Source organism: Heterodontus francisci, chromosome 4 (genome assembly GCF_036365525.1).
Source record: "Heterodontus francisci isolate sHetFra1 chromosome 4, sHetFra1.hap1, whole genome shotgun sequence".
Taxonomy (NCBI): domain Eukaryota; kingdom Metazoa; phylum Chordata; class Chondrichthyes; order Heterodontiformes; family Heterodontidae; genus Heterodontus; species Heterodontus francisci.
The window spans coordinates 131,461,892-131,481,038 of NC_090374.1; the positions used below are offsets into that span (position 1 = coordinate 131,461,892).

A 19,147-nucleotide genomic window follows, 5' to 3' on the forward strand; every position below is an offset into this window, starting at 1 on the left:
CCCTCTTCGAATAAAACTTTTCATATTTTTAAAACACGTTATTTAATCTTCCCTTAGCCATCCCTGCTTCAGTGAAAATTAGTCCAATTTTTCAAGTCTGTTCACATTACTATATTTCCTGCGCCTAGTGTCATCCTGGTGAATCGACACTGTACACACTTGATGGTTTAAATGTCCTTTCTATAATGAGACACTCACAACTACACACAGCATTGTAACTGTTGCCTAAACATTGCCTTCTTGAAATGTATTATTGCTTTAGTCTTAGCCTTTTTCATGGCTTCTATGAGGTAGAAGTTAGTCTGGGCACATTTTTCAAGCCCAGTTTTTGAGCCCAAGTTCAACATTGTGTGAGTTGCACACCCCCAAAAAGGGATACCTGAAGCCAACTCAAAATCGAGTCTTGGGTCTCATTTACATATTCAGGGTAAGCTGCCAAGCACCTACTGTGTTTCCAAAAGCAGCTTTTTAAAAAAAAATTCTTGCACGGGATGTGTGCGTTGCTGGATAGGCCAACATTTATTGCCCATCCCTAATTGCACTTGAGAAGGTGGTGTGAAACTGCTGCAGTCTGTGTGGCATAGGTACACCCACAGTGCTGTTAGGGAGTTCCAGGATTTTGACCCAGCAAAAGTGAAGGAACGGTGATATAGTTCCAAATCATGATGGCATGTGGCTTGCAGGCGAACTTGTAGGTGGTGGTGTTCCCATGCATCTGCTGCCCTTGTCCTTCTCGGTGCAAGAGGTCGCGGGTTTGGAAGGTGCTATCGAAGGAGCCTTGGTGAGTTACTGCAGTGCATCTTGTAGATGGTACACATTGCTGCCACTGTGCGTCGGTGGTGGAGGTGGTGACAGTTGAAGGTAGTGGATGAGGTGCCAATCAAGCAGATTGCTTTGTCCTGGATGGTATCGAGCTTCTTGAGTATTATTGGAGCTGCATTAATCCAGGCAAGTGGAGAGTATTCCATCCTGACTTGTGCCTTGTAGATGGCGGGCAGGCTTTGGGGAGTCAGGAAGTAAGTTATTCACTGCAGAATTCCCTGCCTTTGACATGCTCTTGTAGCCACAGTACTATATGGCTAGTGCAGTTCAGTTTCTGGTCAATGGTAGCCCCCAGGATGTTGATAGTGAGGGATTTAGCAACGATAATGGCATTGAATGTCAAGGGAAGATGATTGGATTCTTGCCCAATTAGAAAAATGGGGCAAGATTTTGCCAAAGCGGTGGTAGTCCTGAAATTAGGGTGGTTTTCAGGTGGCAGGCAGGACTCCCCCAGTGGTATTGTCGGGGGAGACAATTAAGAGCCAGCAGGCAGAGGAGGCAGCCAATTAAGAATGGCAGGCAGGCAGGCCTTCCATATTGCCAGCCCAAATAGAGGGCCAGCAGCTCTGGAGCCTCGGCAGTGCCACCGAGAGAGGTGGCCGCTGCTGACGCAGCAAGAAGAATATGAGGGTGCCTCCATTTTGAGGCGCCCTTGGAAGGGCGAGCATTAAATACATTTTTTTATGTGGGACAAGTAGGCAGGGCCTGAAGAATGGAGGGGAAACCCCTCCAGTAGTAGTGTAGGGGTGGTGAGGGCTTCATTTATTGCCTGTGGATCCTCCCTGCACCACGGAGCCTCTGACTCCGATGGCCCCCAACTCCCCAGGAAACCTTTGGGAGGCTTCCTCCATGTAGTTGGTGGCTTCCCCTGAGGCAGGGAGCCAGTCCGCCACTGCAAAAATGCCTGTTGTCCAAGAAAATCGCTCTTAATTGGGCCATAAATCATTCCACTTGGCTGCTCACCCCCATTTGGCTGGCAATCTGCTGTTCCCCCGCTGCTGGGAAACTTCCCTGGCAGCAAGACTGCATCGGGCAGCCATCCCAGCGTGGCATCCCAGCATCTTACCAGCCCCTCCCGCTTCTGTTCTCACCACCAATCCGCCCATGAATTTTTCTACCTCACTAGTTGTAGCTCTCAGTCAACTTCTAGGAGTATGGGTTGGAGCAGAAGATAGGGTCGCCAGAACAACAGAGTTGAGGAAGCACTCCTGCTCCTCCTTGACTCAACAAATAAAAGTGTTTTTTTAAAAAGTTACATTAAAACTTTACCAGCAGGGAAAAGACAACGTTAAGTGAGCGTTGGCCCTCTAGAGAGAGTGTCTGGGGAATTCATAATGGAAAATAAGGAGATGGTGGATGAACTGAACAGATATTTTGCATCTGTCTTCACTGTAAAGGATACCAATAACATACCAGACACAATTGTGAATCAGGAGGTGAAAGGGAGGGAGAAACCTAAAACAATTACAATCACCAGGGAAAGGGTATTGGAAAAATTATTAGAACTAAAAGCTGACAAGTTCCCAGGTTCTGATGGACTTCATCCTAGGGTCTTAAAAGAAGTGGCTGGTGAGATAGTAGATGCATTAATTTCAATTTTCCAAAATTCTGGAAAGGTCCCAAGGATAGAGGATTGGTTAGCTAACAGGAAACAGAGAGTAGGCATAAATGGGTCATGTTCTGTTAGGAAAATGGCAAATGTGACTCCTCTATTCAAGAAAGGAGGCAGACAGAAAGCAGGAAACTACAGGCTAGTTAGCTTAACATCTGTTATCGGGAAAATGCTAGAATCTATGATTAAGGAGGTTATAACAGGGCACGGACATTTAAGAGGATATTTCAGAATACACAGAATAGATAGATTTCAATGAGAAAGAAAAATTCCAAGGGTGGGACCCAATATTGGTGGTTAACTAAAACAGTTAAAGATAGTATCAAACTTAAGGAAAAAGCCTATAATTGCACAAAGATGGGAGGCAGGTCAGAACATTGGACAGAATATAAAAAAACAGTAAAGAATTACTAAAAGATTGATAAGGAAGGTAAAATTAGAGTACGAGAGAAAGTTAGCTAGAAATATAAAGACAGATAGTAAGCGTTTCTATAGATATTTAAAAAAGAAAAAGAGTTAACAAAGTGAGCATTGGTCCTATAGAAAGTGAGTCTGGGGAATTAATAATGGATCATAAGGAGATGACAGATGAATTGAACAGATATTTTGCATTGGTCTTCACTATTGAGGATACCAGTAACATCCCAGAATTAGCTGCAAGTCAGGAAATGGAAGGGAGGGCGGAACTCAAGAAACTTACAATCACCAGGGAAGTAGTGCTCAACAAATTGTTGGAGCTGCGGGTTGACAAGTCCCCGGGTTCTAATGGACTTCATCCGAGAGTGTTAATAGAAGTGGCTGGTGAGATAGTTGTTGTGCTAGTTTTAATTTTCCAAAATTCCCTAGATTCGAGAAAGGTTCCTTTAGATTGGAAATTAGCGAATGTAACTCCTTTATTCAAAAAGGGAGGGAGACAGAAAGCAGGAAACTACAGGCCAGTTAGCTTAACATTTGTCTGAGGGAAAATGTTAGAAGCTATTATGAAAGACATAGCAGGGCATTTAGAAAAATTCAAGGTAATCAGGCAGCGTCATCATGTTTTGTGAAAGGGAAATCAAGTTTACCCAATTTATTGGAGTTCTTTGAGAGATTTACATGTGCTGTGGATAAAGAGGAACCGGTGGATGTATTGTACTTAGATTTTCAGAAGGCATTTGATAAGGTGCCACATAAAAGGTTATTGCAGAAAATAAAAGCTCATGGTGTAGGGGGTAACATATTGGCATGGACAGAGGATTGGCTAGCTAACAGGAAACAGAGAGTAGGCATAAATGGGTCATTTTTGGGTTGAAAAGTCACGACAAGTGGAGTGCCACAGGGATCAGTGCTGGGACCTCAACTATTTACAATTTAGATCAATGACTTGGATAAAGGGACCGAAAGTATGGTTGCTAAATTTGCTGATGTCACAAAGATAGGTAGGAAAGTAAGTTGTGAAGAGGACATAAGGAGTCTACAAAGGGATACAGATGGCAAAAGTTTGGCAAATGGAGTATAATGTGGGAAAACGTGAACAAATCCACTTTGGCAGGAAGAATAGTAAAGCAGCATATTATTTAAATGGGGAGAGATTGCAGAACACTGAGGTACAGAGGGATCTGGGTGTCTTGGTACATGAATCACAAAAGGTTGTTATGCCGATACAGCAAGTGATTAGGAAGGCAAACGGAATGTTGCTGTTTATTGCAAGGGGAATGGAATATAAAAGTAGGGATGTTTTGCTACAGTTGTATAGGGTATTGGTGAGACCACATCTGGAGTACAGTCTACAGTTTTGGTCTTATTTAAGGAATGATATAAATGCGTTAGAAGCAGTTCAGAGAAGGTTCACTCGATTGATACCTGGGATGGGGGGGGGTTATCTTATGAAGAAAGGTTGGATAGTTTGGGTCTGTATCCACTAGAGTTTAGAAGAATGAGAAATGATCTTACTGAAACATATAAGACATATAAAACATATAATGGAATAGTGTAGGTCAGATGGTTTCACAGGTCGGCGCAACATCGAGGGCTAAAGGGCCTGTACTGCGCTGTAATGTTCTATAAGACCTTGAGGGGACTTGACAGGGTGGATACTCAAAGGATGTTTCCTCTTGTAGGGGAAACTAAAACTAGGGGACACAGTTTAAAAATAAGGGGTCACCCATTTAAGATGGAGATGAGGAGACATTTTGTTCTCCCAGAGGCTTGAGTGTCTTTGGAACTTTCTTCCCCAGGGAGTGGTGGAGGCAAGGTCATTGAATATTTTTAAGGCAGAGGTCGATAAATTCTTGACTAACAAGGCAGTCAAAGGGTATCAGGGGTAGGCAGGAAAGTGGAGTCGAGGCCACAATCAGATCAGGCATGATCTTATTAAATGACAGAGCAGGCTCGAAGGGGCCGAATGGCCTACTCCTGCTCCTAATTCTTATGTTCGTATGTAGGGACATCTTAAAAGTCATTGCCATAAATTTAGTAGTGGGGCCAGTGCCTGCAAAGATTGGGTGCAGGCTGTCCCACTGCTAACTTGCACCTGTTTTATGCCTGAAAAATGAACACAAAGTATATCAATTTCTATAAATCAATTGCTACTGTCTTCATGCTTTCAGGGTATTATGGTATTTGAACCAGTTGGTCTCTTTACCTCTACACCCTCAGTGTCTTTCCATTGAGTGAATATTCTCATTCCACATTTTCCTCTCAAAATGCAGAACCTTGTGCTTCTTCTTCATATCAAATTATGTCTTCCTCTGCCTACTCGTTCTGCTTGCCTGTTTATGCCCTTCTGATTTTCTTATAATCGTCCTCGCTGTTCATCAAATCTCCTACTTTACAACATCAGCAAATTTCAATGTTGTACTACCTACCAAGTTCAAATCATCTAAATATATTGAGGACAAAAGTAGATCCAGCACTGAAACCTGAGGTACATCAGTTCTAACTCTTCTGCAATACAAGAAATATCCATTAGCCCTAAACCTTTGTTTCCTGTCCATCAACTAACTTTCTATCCATGTTGTTACATTTTTCTTGTACCATTTGCCTGTATTTTTGTAAGAAGCCTCCTGTGAGATACCTTATTGAACTTCATTCTTACAATCCATAAACATAACATGGGCGGCGCAGTGGTTAGCACTGCAGCCTCACAGCTCTGGGGACCCAGGTTCGATTCTGGGTACTGCCTGTGTGCAGTTTGCAAGTTCTCCCTGTGTCTGCGTGGGTTTTCGCCGGGTGCTCCTGTTTCCTCCCACATCCAAAGACTTGCAGGTAATAGGTAAATTGGCCGTTGTAAATTGCCCCTAGTATAGGGAATATGGGATTACTGTCGGGTTAGTATAAATGGGTGGTTGTTGGTCGGCACAGACTCGGTGGGCCGAAGGGCCTGTTTCAGTGCTGTATCTCTAAATAACACGTACTGCATTCCCTTTATTTATACAATCAATCTCGGCAAAAATCTTTCAGCCAATTCGTCAAACTTAACTTGCTTTTAACAAATCCATGTTAACTGCCTTTGAGTGATTACCCCATGCATAGAAAAATGTTCTTCAATTTTATCTTAATGCTATCTCAAATTTGACTTTGTTCATTGCTGAGAGGATAAGAAGATTGAAGAATTCATATGCAGAAAATGATAACAACATCTTACAGATTCAAATAAACTACAGAATGCTTTTATCTATCATTTAAACTAAGTAACTCACAGGCAAATGTTATTTTTCCCCACAGGAAAACATTTTTTTGCCCTAAATTTCTTCAAGTAGAAATAATCTTGAAGTTATAGCAATTAATGAGGTTTTTCCCATTAATTGTAACCAAATTCACAACAGCAATGATTGATTAGGTGACTATTACAGTGCTGGAGATGGAGAGGTTGTCCTGGAGGGGTCGAGGACAGAATCTACTTGGTTAGATTTAAGAAACAATTGAAGGTACCATTGCTACTGGGTGTACTCGAAAGATCACCAACTAGTGGGAAAGATATAGAGGAATAAGTTTGCAGGGAAGTTACAGAGAGGTGCAAAAGCTATAGAGTAGTGATAACAGGAAACTTTAATGATCATAATAGAGACTTGCATCGTAATAGTGTAAAGGGCAGAGAGGAGGAAGGGTTTCTGAAGTGTGTTCAGGAGAACATTCTTGATCACTATGTTTCCAGCCCAAAGAGAAAGGAGGCATTACTGGATCTGGGGATTGAAGTGGGTCAAGTGTCATTGGGGGAACTTTTAGGGAACAGGAATTTAAGGCTTCGGCTAGCACTGGAGATGGACAAGGAGCAATCAAGAGTAAAAATATTTAACTGGAAGAGGGCCAATTTCAATAGGGTGAGAATGGATCTGTCCCAGATAAATTGAGATCAAAGATTGGCAGGCAAAACTGTAAAGGAACAATGGGTTGCCTTTAAAGAGGAGATAATTCGGGTACATCCAAGGTACATTCCCAGGAGGCAGCCCAGCTACCCGAAGATGATGTCAGGGAGCCCTGGAACAAAGGTAGGTTTTTGTTGCCTCGCCGGGGGTGATCGATCGGGCCCCGGCAAGGCAAGGGTGGTCGACTGGGGGGAGGGGGCATGTTGGGGATGGTTGGGACAGCGGGGGCAGCCCTCCATCGGGCACAGGGTGCCTGATCAGGAGGGCACGCCCCTCCCCCCATGCCATCAGAGAGCAACCTGCCTTTGTCAGGTGGCTTTTCTTGGGCCTGGGATGCCCGCTTGCCAAAGGTAAAATCCCAGTGGAGGCGGGCGGAGGCCCTTAAGTGGCCACTTAAGGGCCTTGATTGGCCTGGGACAGGCGAGCCATTTTTTGCCGCCGCCCTATGTAAAGTGGCGGTGGAGGCGGGAACAGGTCGGGAAGGGCCCCCCCCCCGAGCCTCCCGCTCAATTTTACACCCCCTCCCGCCACCGTCCCGCTCTTTGGGGGCAGTAAAATTCAGCCCAATGTCCCTATTTTCAGCAATACTCAAATTCTGTAGTACCAAACTACTATTTACCAACAGTTTATTGGAACAGTTTTTCCTTGTCTATCTTATCTAAGCCTGTCATAATCCTGTACACCTCTTTCAAATCTCCCCTCAATCTCCTTTGCTTCAAGAAAAAACCCAGCTTCTCTAACCTAACCCAACCTTGTAATTGAAATCCCCATTCCTGGAACCATTCTGGTAAATCTCCTTTGCACCCCCTTAAGGACCCCCACATCCTTCCTAAAGTGTGGTGACCAGAAATGGACACAATACTCTAGTTGGGGCCTAACCAGAGCTTTATAAATGTTCAGCATAACTTTTGTGCTTTTATACTCAATGCTTCTATTTATGAAGCCCAAGATCTCATATTCTTTGCTAACCATTCTCTCAATACCCTGGACATTCAAAGATTGATGCACATGCACCCTCTGTTCCTGCACTCTTTAGAACTGTGCCATTGAGTATATATTGCCTCATGGCTGGGAGGGTAACTAGTCTGAACGAGAATCTGGGCCCAAACTAGTCAAAAGCATGAGGTGATAGCCAAAGTTCTAATTTTTGCATTCCGTACACCATCAACATTCTATGTTAGCAATTTGTCGAGGTTGTAATTATGCATCACCTGACACTTCTTGATAGTAATTTCATCTGCCACTTGTCTGCCCATTCAGCCAGCCTATCTATGTCCTGTTGCAGGTGATTCAGATTTTCCTCACCAGAGGTACTAGAAATGTTGGCTGTACTGAAAGTTGATAAGTCACCAGGACCGGATATTATGCATCCAAAGATGCTGAGGGAAGTAAGGATAGAGATTACAGAGGTACTGGCTATAATCTTCCAATCCTCCTTCGATAAAGAGCGGTGCCACATGTTACCCCCTTATTCAATATGCAAGGGTACTCAGTATTTCGGAAGGATAGGAAGGAAGGAAAAGGAGGTGGTGTAGCTTTGTTAGTAAAGGAAGAGATCAGTGCTGTAGTGAGAAATGATATAGGCACTGGAGATCAAGGCGTAGAATCAGTCTGGGTAGAAATAAGAAATAGCAAGGGAAAGAAGTCCCTGGTGGGAGTAATATATAGGTCCCCAAATAGTAATTCTGCAGTGGGGCACAGTATAAACCAGGAAATACTGGGGACTTGTAAGAAAGGTACTGCAATAATCATGGGTGATTTTAATATGCATATAGACTGGATTAATCATATTGGCAAGGGTAGCCTCGAGGGAGAGTTCATTGCATGTATTACAGATTGTTTTTTGGAGCAATATGTTGCGGAACCAACCAGGGAGCAGGCTATTCCAGATTTAGTATTGTGTAATGAGGTGGGATTAATTAATGATCTCATAGTTAAGGATCCTCTAGGGAAGAGTGATCATAGCATGCTATAATTTCAAATTCAGTTTGAGGGCAAGAAACTGGAGTCCCACATTAGCATTCTGGAGTTAAACAAACATAATTACATAGGCATGAGGACAGATTTGGCCCTCGTGGACTGGGCAGGAAGACTAAAAGGTAGGACAGTTGATGAGCAGTGGCAGATGTTTAAGGAGATATTCAATTTATCCCAACTAAAATATATTCCAGAGAGGAAGAAAGATTCTAGGAGGGGGAAAAAGATCCATGTCTAAACAAGGAAGTTAAGGATAACATAAAGACAAAAACTAAGGCATACCATATTGCAAAGGCCAGTGGCAGGCTGGAAGATTGGGAAACTTTTACAGATCAACAAAGGGTTACTAAAAAAGTAATAAAAAGAGAAAAGGTAAATTATGAAAGAAAACTAGCACAAAATATATGAACGGACAGCAAAAGCTTCTATAAGTATATAAAAGGGAAGAGAATAGCTAAAGTGAATGTTGGTCCCTTGGAGAATGAGACTGGGGAGTTAATTGTGGGGAAGACAGAAATGGCAGAGACACTAAATCAGTATTTTGCCTCAATTTTCACGGTGGAGGACACTCGTACCATCCCAATAGTAACAGGTAATGCAGAAGTTAGAGAAAGGGAGGAACTTAGAACAATCACCACCACTAGGGAAAAAGTACTGAGCAAACGATTGGGATTGAAGGCAGACATGTCCCCAGGGCTTGATGCCTACACCCTAGGGTCTTAAAGGAGATAGTGGATCCATTGGTTTTAATGTTCCAAAATTCCCTGGATGCGGGAAAGGTTCCAGTGGATTGGAAAAATGCTAATATAACGCCCTTATTTAAAAAAGGAGGGAGGCAGAAAGTAGGAAACTATAGACCAGTTAGTTTAACATCTGTCATTGGGAAATTGTTAGAATCCATTATTAAGGAAGTAATAACAGGACATTTAGAAAGGCAAAACGCAATCCATCAGAGTCAGCATGGTTTTATGAAGGGTAAATCGTGTTTGATTAATTTATTAGAGTTCTTCGAAGATGTAACAAGTAAAGTAGATAATGGGGACCCTGTAGATGTAGTATATCTGGACTTCCAGAAGACCTTTTGTACGGCACCTTATCAAATGCAAGATCACATGGGGTTAGGGGCAATTTATTAGCTTGGATAGAGGATTGGCTAACCAACAGAAAACAGAGAGTCGAGATAAATGGGTCCTTTTCTGGTTGGCAAGATGTAACTAGTGGGGTTTGGTCCTTGGGCCCCAACTATTTACAATCTATATTAATGACTTGGATGCAGTGATAGAAGGTACTATAGCCAAATTTGCAGATGACACTAAAATAGGTGGGATAGTAAGTTGCAATAAATAAGAAATTTACAAAAGGATATGGATAGGTGAGGTAAATGGCCCAAAATTTGGCAGATAGAGTTTAACGTGGATAAGTGTGAGGTTATCCATTTTGGTCGGAAGAATAGAAAGGCAAATTATCTAAATGGAGAGAAACTTCAGAGTGCTTTGGTGCAGAGGGATCTGGGTGTCCTCGTACATGAATCGCAGAAAACTAGTCTGCAGGTGCAGCAAGTAATAAGGAAGACAAATGGAATTTTGTCAATTATTGCTAAAGGAATAGAGTATGAAAGTAGGGAAGAGTTGCTGCAACTCTACAAGGCATTAGTGAGACCGCACCTGGAGTATTGTGTACAATTTTGGTCCCCTAACTTGAGGAGGGATGTAGTTGCATGGGAGGTAGTTCAGAGGAGGTTCACTAGATTGATTCCAGAGATGAGGGGTTTGTCTTATGAAGAGAGATTGAGCAGTTTAGGCCTTTACTCTCTGGAGTTTAGAAGAATGGGAGGAGATCTAATTGAGGTGTATAAGATGATTAAGGGATTGACAAAGTAGACGTAGAGAGGATGTTTCCTCTGGTGGGGCAATCTAGAGCAAGAGGTCATAGTTTTAGGATAAGGGGTAGCAGATTTAAAACAAAGATGAGGAGAAATTACTTCTCTCAAAGGGTTGTGAGTCTGTGGAATTCACTACCCCAGAGTGTGGTGGATGCCAGGGCATTGAGTAAATTTAAGGAGGAGATAGACAGATTTTTAATTAGAAATGGGTTGAAGGGTTATGGAGAACGGGCAGGAAAGTGGAGTTGAGGCCGAGATGAGATCAGGCATGATCGTACTGAATGGCGGAGTAGGCTCGACAGGCTGGATTGCCTACTCCTGCTCCTAGTTCTTATGTTCTTATAAACATATCAATTACAGGACAGTCAGCTTAGTTGTGAGAAAGCTTTTAAAATGATAATCCTAGACAAAGTTAACAGTCACTTGGCAATTGGCCAATTAATTAAGGAAAGCCAGCATGGATTTGTCAAAGGCAAATCAGGTTGAACTAATTTGATTGAGTTTTTGATGAGGTAACAGAGAAGACTGATGAGAGTATGCAGTTGATGTGGTGTACATGGACTTCCAAAAGGTGTTTGATAAAGTGCCACACAACAGGTTTGCTGGTCAAGTTGAAACTCATGGAATAAAATTAACAGCTGCAGCATTGATACAAAGTTAGCTGAGTGACAGGAAACAGAGAGTAGTGGTGAATGGTTGTTTCTCATATTGGAGGAAGTAATACAGTGGGGTTCCCCAGGGGTTGGTACCGGAACTACTGATTTTCTTGATATATATTAATGACCTAGACTTGGGTGTACAGGGCACAATTTCAAACTTTGCAGATGACACAAAACTTGGAAGTATTGTGAACTTTGAGGAGGATAATGATGAACTTCAAGAGGACATAAACAGGCTGATGGAATGGGCAGACATGCGGCAGATGACATTTAATGCAGAGAAGTATGAAGTGATGCATTTTGTTAGGAAGAACAAGGAGAGGCAAAATAAAATAAAGGGTATAATTCTAAAGGGACTGCAGGAACAAAAACCTGGTCAGTATATGTGCACAAATCGTTGAAGGCATACGGGATCCTGGGCTTTATAAAGAGAGGCATAAAGTACAAAAGCAAAGAAGTTATGATGAACCTTTATAAAACACTGGTTCAGCCTCTACTGGAGTACTGTGTCGAGTTCTGCACACCGCACTTTAGGAATGGTGTGAAGGCTTAGAGAGAGTGCAGGAAAAAATTTACAAGAATAGTTCCAAGGATGAGAGACTTCAGTTACGTGGATAGATTGAAGAAACTGGGATTTCTCTCTTTCATTCGTAATGAGATTTGATCAAGGAGTTCAAAATCATGAGGGGTCTAGACAGAGTAGATGGAGAGAAACTGGTCCCATTGGCAGAAGGATCGAGAATTGTAAGACACTGATTTAAGGCTGTTTACAAAAGAACCAACGGCGATATTTGGAAAAACTGTTTTACACAGCGAGTGGTTAGGATATGGAATGCACTGTCTGAGAGTGTGATGGAGGCAGATGTAATTGTGACTTTCAAAAGGTAAGTGGATAAGAATCTGAAAAGAAACAAAAATGCAGGGCTGTGGGGAAAAGACAGGGGAGTGACACCAGCTGAGTTGCTTTTGCTGAGAGCCAGCAGGGGCTTGATGGGCCTTATGGCTTCCTTCTGTGCTCTATCAGTTCTATGATTCTAAAATACTGGGAAATTTCTCTGAAGCTAATAATGAGCCATTTGACAGCAGAGCTGGTTTAAAAACTCTCCGAGCATGCACACAATACATCCATTGGCTGCACGCCTGTTTGGGTGGCCAGATATCTGGGCGTCTCGGATGCCACTTAAAGGCAGCCAGCACCTCCTAAAGGGCAGATGTACTCAGACTTCAGAAGGAGGAAAACGCTTATCAATACAGAAATGGCTGCAACAAACCTCAATGGGGAGTTGGTGGCGTAGTGGTAATGTCACTGAACTAATAATCCAGAGGCTGAGGTCAAGCCCCTGGGGACATGGGTTCAAATCTCAACAGGGCAGCTGGTGGAATTTAAATTCAATTAATTAATTTTTAAAAAATCTAGAAGTAAAGCTAGTCTCAGTAATAGTGCCATGAAACTACCATCAATTGTGGTTGAAAACCCATAAGGTTCACTAATATCCTTTAGGGAAGGAAATCTACTTCCCTGGTCTGGCCGACATGTGACTCCAGACCCACAGCAATGTGGTTGAATCTTAACTGCCCTCTGAAATGGCCTAGCAAGCCACTCAGTTGTCATGGACAATTAGGGATGGGCAGCAAATGCGAGGACTGCTCTCACCAGGTTCCATTATTATTGATCTAATTGTAGCCAGAGTATCACTTGTAATGGTTTCTCTGCCCACTCCCACGCCATTAGCTCTGATGTCTCCCAAGAATCTATCCTTAGTCTCCTCCTATTTCTCATCTACCTGCTGCCCCTCGAAGACATCATCTGAAAACATAGCATTAGTTTTCATATGTACATTGATGACACCCAGCTCTACCTCACCACCTCTCTTCACTCCTCCACTATTGCTAAATTATCAGTCTGCTTATCTGACATCCAGTGCTCGATGAGCAGAAATTTCCTCCAATTAAATATTTGCAAGTCTGAAGCCATTGCGCAGGATTTTCCAGGCTCCGTAGTGGTGGGATTGAAGGTGAGGGGACCGGAAAAATAGCATGGAGTCACGGCGGGACAGCTCTCCAACTCATTTCCACTATTGAGGAAGTTTCCCAGCAGCGGAACTGAATGCAGATTGGCTACCTGCCGAACCAAGGAGAGCAGCCAATTTAAATAATTAATGCTCCTATTAGAGGCGATTTAAAGGGCTCACTGGCATTTTGCTGGCAGCAGAGAGAACTCCCCGTCCCCCCCAACCCACATCGCATGCAGAGGGCACCAGCATCATGGAGGCAGCCTCTCAGCGGCAGTCCAGGGCGGCATCAGGGCTGGAGGTTCCAAGATCCATTGAAGGGGCTGCATGAAGGAAAGGCCATCCCTGCGGCCCAACCACTCGTCTCATCGGGTTTCCCCTTCATTCTGTGGGTCCTTCCACCTTCAGCCATCCAATATTTTAAAATTATACTAACCCCTCCATTTTGAGACGCCCGCGTGCTCTCTGAGTTGCCTCAGTGGCGTCCGCCTCTCCTGGTGGGGTTGCTGAGGTTTCAGAGTTGCTGACCCTCTGATTGAGTTGGCAGCATCTACTCCTCTCCGCTGTCCTTAATAGGATGGTATGCTCGGAGGTGGCCAATTAGGAGGCTGCCTTTGGGAATACAGTTGTGCCAGTAAGTGCGAGCTTGTGACCCCCATTTGGACCTGATGTCAGGATCCCAAAGCTGGTGATAAAATCCTGCCCAGTGTCTTAGGTCCCTGCTCCAAACTCCATTCCCTCGCTACTGATTCCATCCCTCTGCCTGGCAACTGTCTAAGATGAAACCAAACTGTTCACAACCTTGGTGTCATATTTGACCCCAAGATGAGCTTCCGGACAGATATCTGTGTCATCACTAGTACTGCCTACTTCCACCTCTGTAACATCGCCCAACTTTGCCCAGCCTCAGCTCATCTGCTGCTGAAACCTTCATTCATGCTTCTAACTTCTAAACTTGCTTCTAAACTTGACTATTCCGACGCATACCTGGTTGGTCTCCTACATTCTGCCTTCCGTAAACTTGGTCATCCAAAACTCTGTTGCCTGTGTCCTTACTCACCCCAAGTGCTGTTCACCTATTACTCCTGTGTTTAATGACTACATTAGCACTTCATCAAGCAATGCTTCAATATTAAAATTCTCATCCTTACTTTCAAATCCTTCCATGGCCTTGCCCCTCTCTATCTCTGTAATGTCCTCTATCCCCACAAGCCTCCGAGATATCTGTGCTCATCCAATTCTGGCCTACAGTCATAGAGTCATACAGCACAGAAACAGGCCCTTTGGCCCATCGTGTCTGTGCCGGCCATCAAGCACCTAACTATTCTAATCCCATTTTCCAGCACTTGGCCCGTAGCCTTGTATGCTATGGCATTTCAAGTGCTCATCTAAATACTTCTTAAATGTTGTGAGGGTTCCTGCCTCGACCACCTCTTCAGGCAGTGAGTTCCAGATTCCAACCACCCTCTGGGTGAAAACATTTTTCCTTAAATCCCCTCTAAACCTCCTACCCCTTACCTTAAATCAATGCCCCCTGGCTATTGACCCCTCCACTAAGGGGAAAAGTTTCTTCCTATCTAACCTATCAATGCCCCTCATAATTTTGTGTACCTCAATCACGTCCCCTCTCAGCCTTCTCTGCTCTAAGGAAAACAACCCTAGCCTATCCAGTCTCTCTTCAGAGCTGAAATGCTCCAACCCAAGCAACATCCTGGTGAATTTCTTCTGCACCCTCTCCAGTGCAATCACATCCTTCCTATAATGTGGTGCCCAGAACTGTACACAGTACTCCAGCTGTGGCCTAACTAGCATTTTATACAGCTCCATCATAACCTCCCTGCTCTTTTATTCTATGCTTCGGCTCATAAAGGCAAGTATCCCATATGCCTTCCTAACCACCTTATCTACCTGTGCTGCTGCCTTCAGTGATCTATGGTCGATGGCCTCTTGAACATCACTGATTTTAATTGTTGCACCATTGGTGGCCGTGTCTTCAGCTGCCTCGGCCCTAAGCTCCAAAATTCCCTCTCCAAACCTCTCCACCTCCCTTCCTTTAAGATGCTCCTTAAAACCTACCGCTTTGACCAAGCTTTTGACCATCTGCCCTAATATCTCCTTATGCAGATCAGTGTCTAATTATGCTTTATAACATTCCTGTAAAGTCCTTGGGACATTTTACTACATTTTGAGGTGCTATATATCAGTTGTTGTTATTGATATAAAAACCCTTTCCTACTTTTTGGAACTATTTTACGAGGATCTCTTCAGTGGTGATCAATTCAAAGGCTACACAAGGCACCAAGTTAAAAGAAAGCTTTTATTTATTATTCTCACCTTGTTATCAGAATGGCTGCATCAACAGCAGGTAAATCTTCCCTCCAACTACTGGACCTATCACTATGAAAATAATTCTTCCTTCCAAATTCTTCATGTTGCCACTTGCAAAAACTTTCCAGCATCTTTTCCCCATGGTGGCCGATATAAAGGTCTTCCTACAAAATAAGAAGAGTAATAATTTTACTTGCACATGAATACTAGAGATGGTAAACTGGAATGTTTGTACTTAGTGATACATTACGCATTTTTAGATTGAGTAATGTCTGGGTACACCTACGTTTGAACCAGTATGCCTCAATTTCAGCCTCAAAAGGACATTCCACTGAGTATTATCTTTGTAATAGGTAAGAAAAATGCTTGGAAATTATGATGTGCTCTAATATTGGATTAACACTGAATGCAATCGTATCAAAATCCACTGTCAACAATATTATCTTTAACAGGTTAATATCTCTGTTAAAACAGCAGACAACAAAATTTGATATAACTAATTTGCACTATGATTTCTAGGTTTATATTTATAGCATCATATTCCAGTTCACAGTGAAAATTCTCAGGCTCATTAGAATCAGTTGTAATTGGGGTTTTGATGCAGTCAGATAACTGCATTGATGCCACTGGTTTCAGATTCTCGGAGCATGTGAACTATGCTGCACATCTGTTTAGGTGGCCGGATATCGGGTGTCTCGGATGCCACTTAAAGGCAGCCAGCACCTCCTAAAAGGGAGGTGCACTCCGACTTCAGAAGGAGGAAAACACTTATCAAAACAGAAATAGCTGCAACAAGCACTGAGAGACCACCACAGTTCCCTGACGCTGCCTTGGAGGTCCACAACATCCCATAAACTCTTGTCCCAAGCATACAGTGTAACATGGAAACATGCAAAGCTATTAGAAAGTGGCAGTTGCAATGACATGATAAATTAGCATATGTATCTTACACATTTCTAAATGTGTAATAATAATAAATATTTGCACCTCTGGACTTTTGAAATGATTTGTTGCTGCTAAGGTGAAATTCTAAACCATTTCAACAATCTACTATATTCAGAGGCAAAGGTAGATTTTAGTACATTGGATGAACATTAAAATCGTTAAGTACATATTTCTGGCATGCTTGCGTTCTCTTGGTGCTGTTTATTTGTGCAGGAGTGCAAGGCATGAGTTGGCGTTAAAGCAGTCTCCCTCCTCCTCCCAGCCACCCAGTATAAAACTCCACTATTAGGCAACTTCTCAGCTGCCTGGTGCAGGGGTAGCTGATTGTAAGCATAAATTTGCTACTCTAATATGAATGGGGGTGGGGTGGAGGGATCATACACACACTGTGGGGTACTGGGGAAGGGTGGGTGGGAGTGCAGTATAAATACACCCATGGGATGCAGCAGGAGTGGTGGTGCAATATGAACATGCCATATCATAGGTGCGACATTGAATTTCTGGGGCATGTAATTCATCTGCATAGCGCCGCTTCGAGCCAGCAGCTGCTACCTGCACGGCGTTCTTCAGGAACATAAGTACACAAGGGCATCCCCTACGTGTGCCCGAACATGTTAAATTGGCACTATCCTGATGTCACAGATCCCAACCGGCTAATGTGACATCAGGATTCCAAATTTGGACATTGCAGGTCTTGGCAACATCTGTGCTGTTCAGTAATAAAAATAGAAACATGAAGCAGCCAGGTGGGCCCTGCAGTAATGTTATTTAAAGGCCAGGCACCCTGATTACCGATAAGTCCATGCAAAGGCTGCTGCAAGTATGGGGCAGCAATGCTATTGTCTCTGGGTCTGCAGCATGACAAGGAGATGGAACAGAGGCTGCGGAGAGGGCAAGCTCTGCATGTTGCCCTCTGCCAAGCTGCAGCTGGATTCCACCATGCTCAACAGTGACAGGAAGCTGCCTAGCAGGGCAGCCAATGCACCCAGTATCTTGGTGTGATGTCCATTCAACGTTCTCCTGTATGCCGCTCCAATGAAGTCCTCATCTGCATTCTCTGCAACAAAACGTATCTGCGACCTCACCCTCCAGCGAGCTGCCAAACAAATCATCCTTTCACCCTGCTTGGTTGCAACCCACTCGGTGACTCATCATGTGCTGATCCCAATTCTATGTTAGCTTCCAACGTACGTGCAGTGCAAAATAGAACTAAAGGCTTCGAGCGTCAAGATTAAGGGCTTCCTCCTGGGGTAGGTGGAAGTTCTTGGATGAAAGCAGAAGGGGAAGGTTGGTGTGAGGGAAGGTGGTTGGGTAGGAAGCAAAAGGTCCATGGTCACATCATCTACAGCTAGCTGATTATGCCAGATAGCAGGATGAGGGTGCGCTGGAAGTTGAGAAGGAGCATAAGGCAGGAAGATGTCATCACCCTCAATGTTCTCAGTGACATCTCATCCACCCCAATCTGAATGGGCACAGATAGCTCATGAATTGCGGACCCCAGGCCCAAAAATCGGGGCAAATGAATTTCACACCCCTGATAACTTGTGTAAATGTGAAGCAAGAGGGGATATATATTACAATATCACAATCTTTGTGCTGCTGCACTGGGATAAAATTATGGCTTCACTTGAATATTATACCTTCTCCTAGTCATTTCTCAAACTTGAAAACTTGGAATAGTAAAAATTTCGGTTGACTGAAATCGCAGATAAGTTGAAAATTCACGAAGTGCGGACAACTTATTTGGATCCACTTTTCACAGGAAATGGCTAAGAACAAACAGAGCGAAACTTTTGTCTCTTTTACACCTGCAAAATGGCATTAAGCTTGGACCCTTGTATACCAGCACTGAAGTTGTTTTATCAGTGGTGCTACGTGAAAGCCTGCACAAGAATCATAGTTAATAAAGCAACTATTAACTCAAGCAAAAAAGGAAAATAAAACTCTGGAGGGAAATACTTTCTTGCCGACATGCTGGAAGTGGGGTGGGGGAGGGAGGGGACAGGGGCTGGCCTGATTCTGAAGGGCATCCAATTCCCAAACACAGCAGGGGGTGAGTGGGGGTGGAGCTGTGGGGAGGGGTAAGAAGCTGCAGAGGTGGGGATGAGCGCTGTGAAGGCACTCGCCTTCTCCCCAAGGCGCAGAAAACCCATCTGTCCACAGTTAAATCTGCAAAGCATGTTCAATCCGAGGCTTCCAGCCTCATTAACATATTTAAAATGCCAAACCGCCTCCTGGGAGCGGGTTGGCTGCCCGCCAACATTCCCTCTAAGTTGTGCAGCTGCGCAGCAGTCCAGAACATACCATGCAGAGGACAACAGACCACACACAAGAAGCGATCCCTTTAAGATGTGAGCATGTGCAGCCGCGTAGTAATCTTAAAGGGATCCCACAGTGCAACAAATGGGGCGCGCATGGTGAAGGGAAATTAGTGGGAATCTTGCTGCCCGTCCCTTCTCCCATCTCAGTAGAACCCAGGTATCAGCAGATTGGAGCTGGCTTACCAGCATGCTCAGAATTTTTACTCATTTAACTCCCACCCACACATCCACGTTAATATTCCC

At 43.7% G+C, this 19,147-nt stretch overlaps 1 protein-coding gene across 1 annotated transcript in view; it reads right to left on the reverse strand.

Moving 5' to 3' along the window:
- The window catches only part of LOC137369250 (A disintegrin and metalloproteinase with thrombospondin motifs 19-like), a 593,631-nt gene that overhangs the window by 520,072 nt on the left and 54,412 nt on the right, over positions 1–19,147 (reverse strand). The window contains exon 6 of the mRNA XM_068030172.1: positions 15,645–15,802. Coding sequence (XP_067886273.1) covers positions 15,645–15,802 — 158 coding nt within the window. The remainder of the gene's footprint in view (positions 1–15,644; positions 15,803–19,147) is intronic.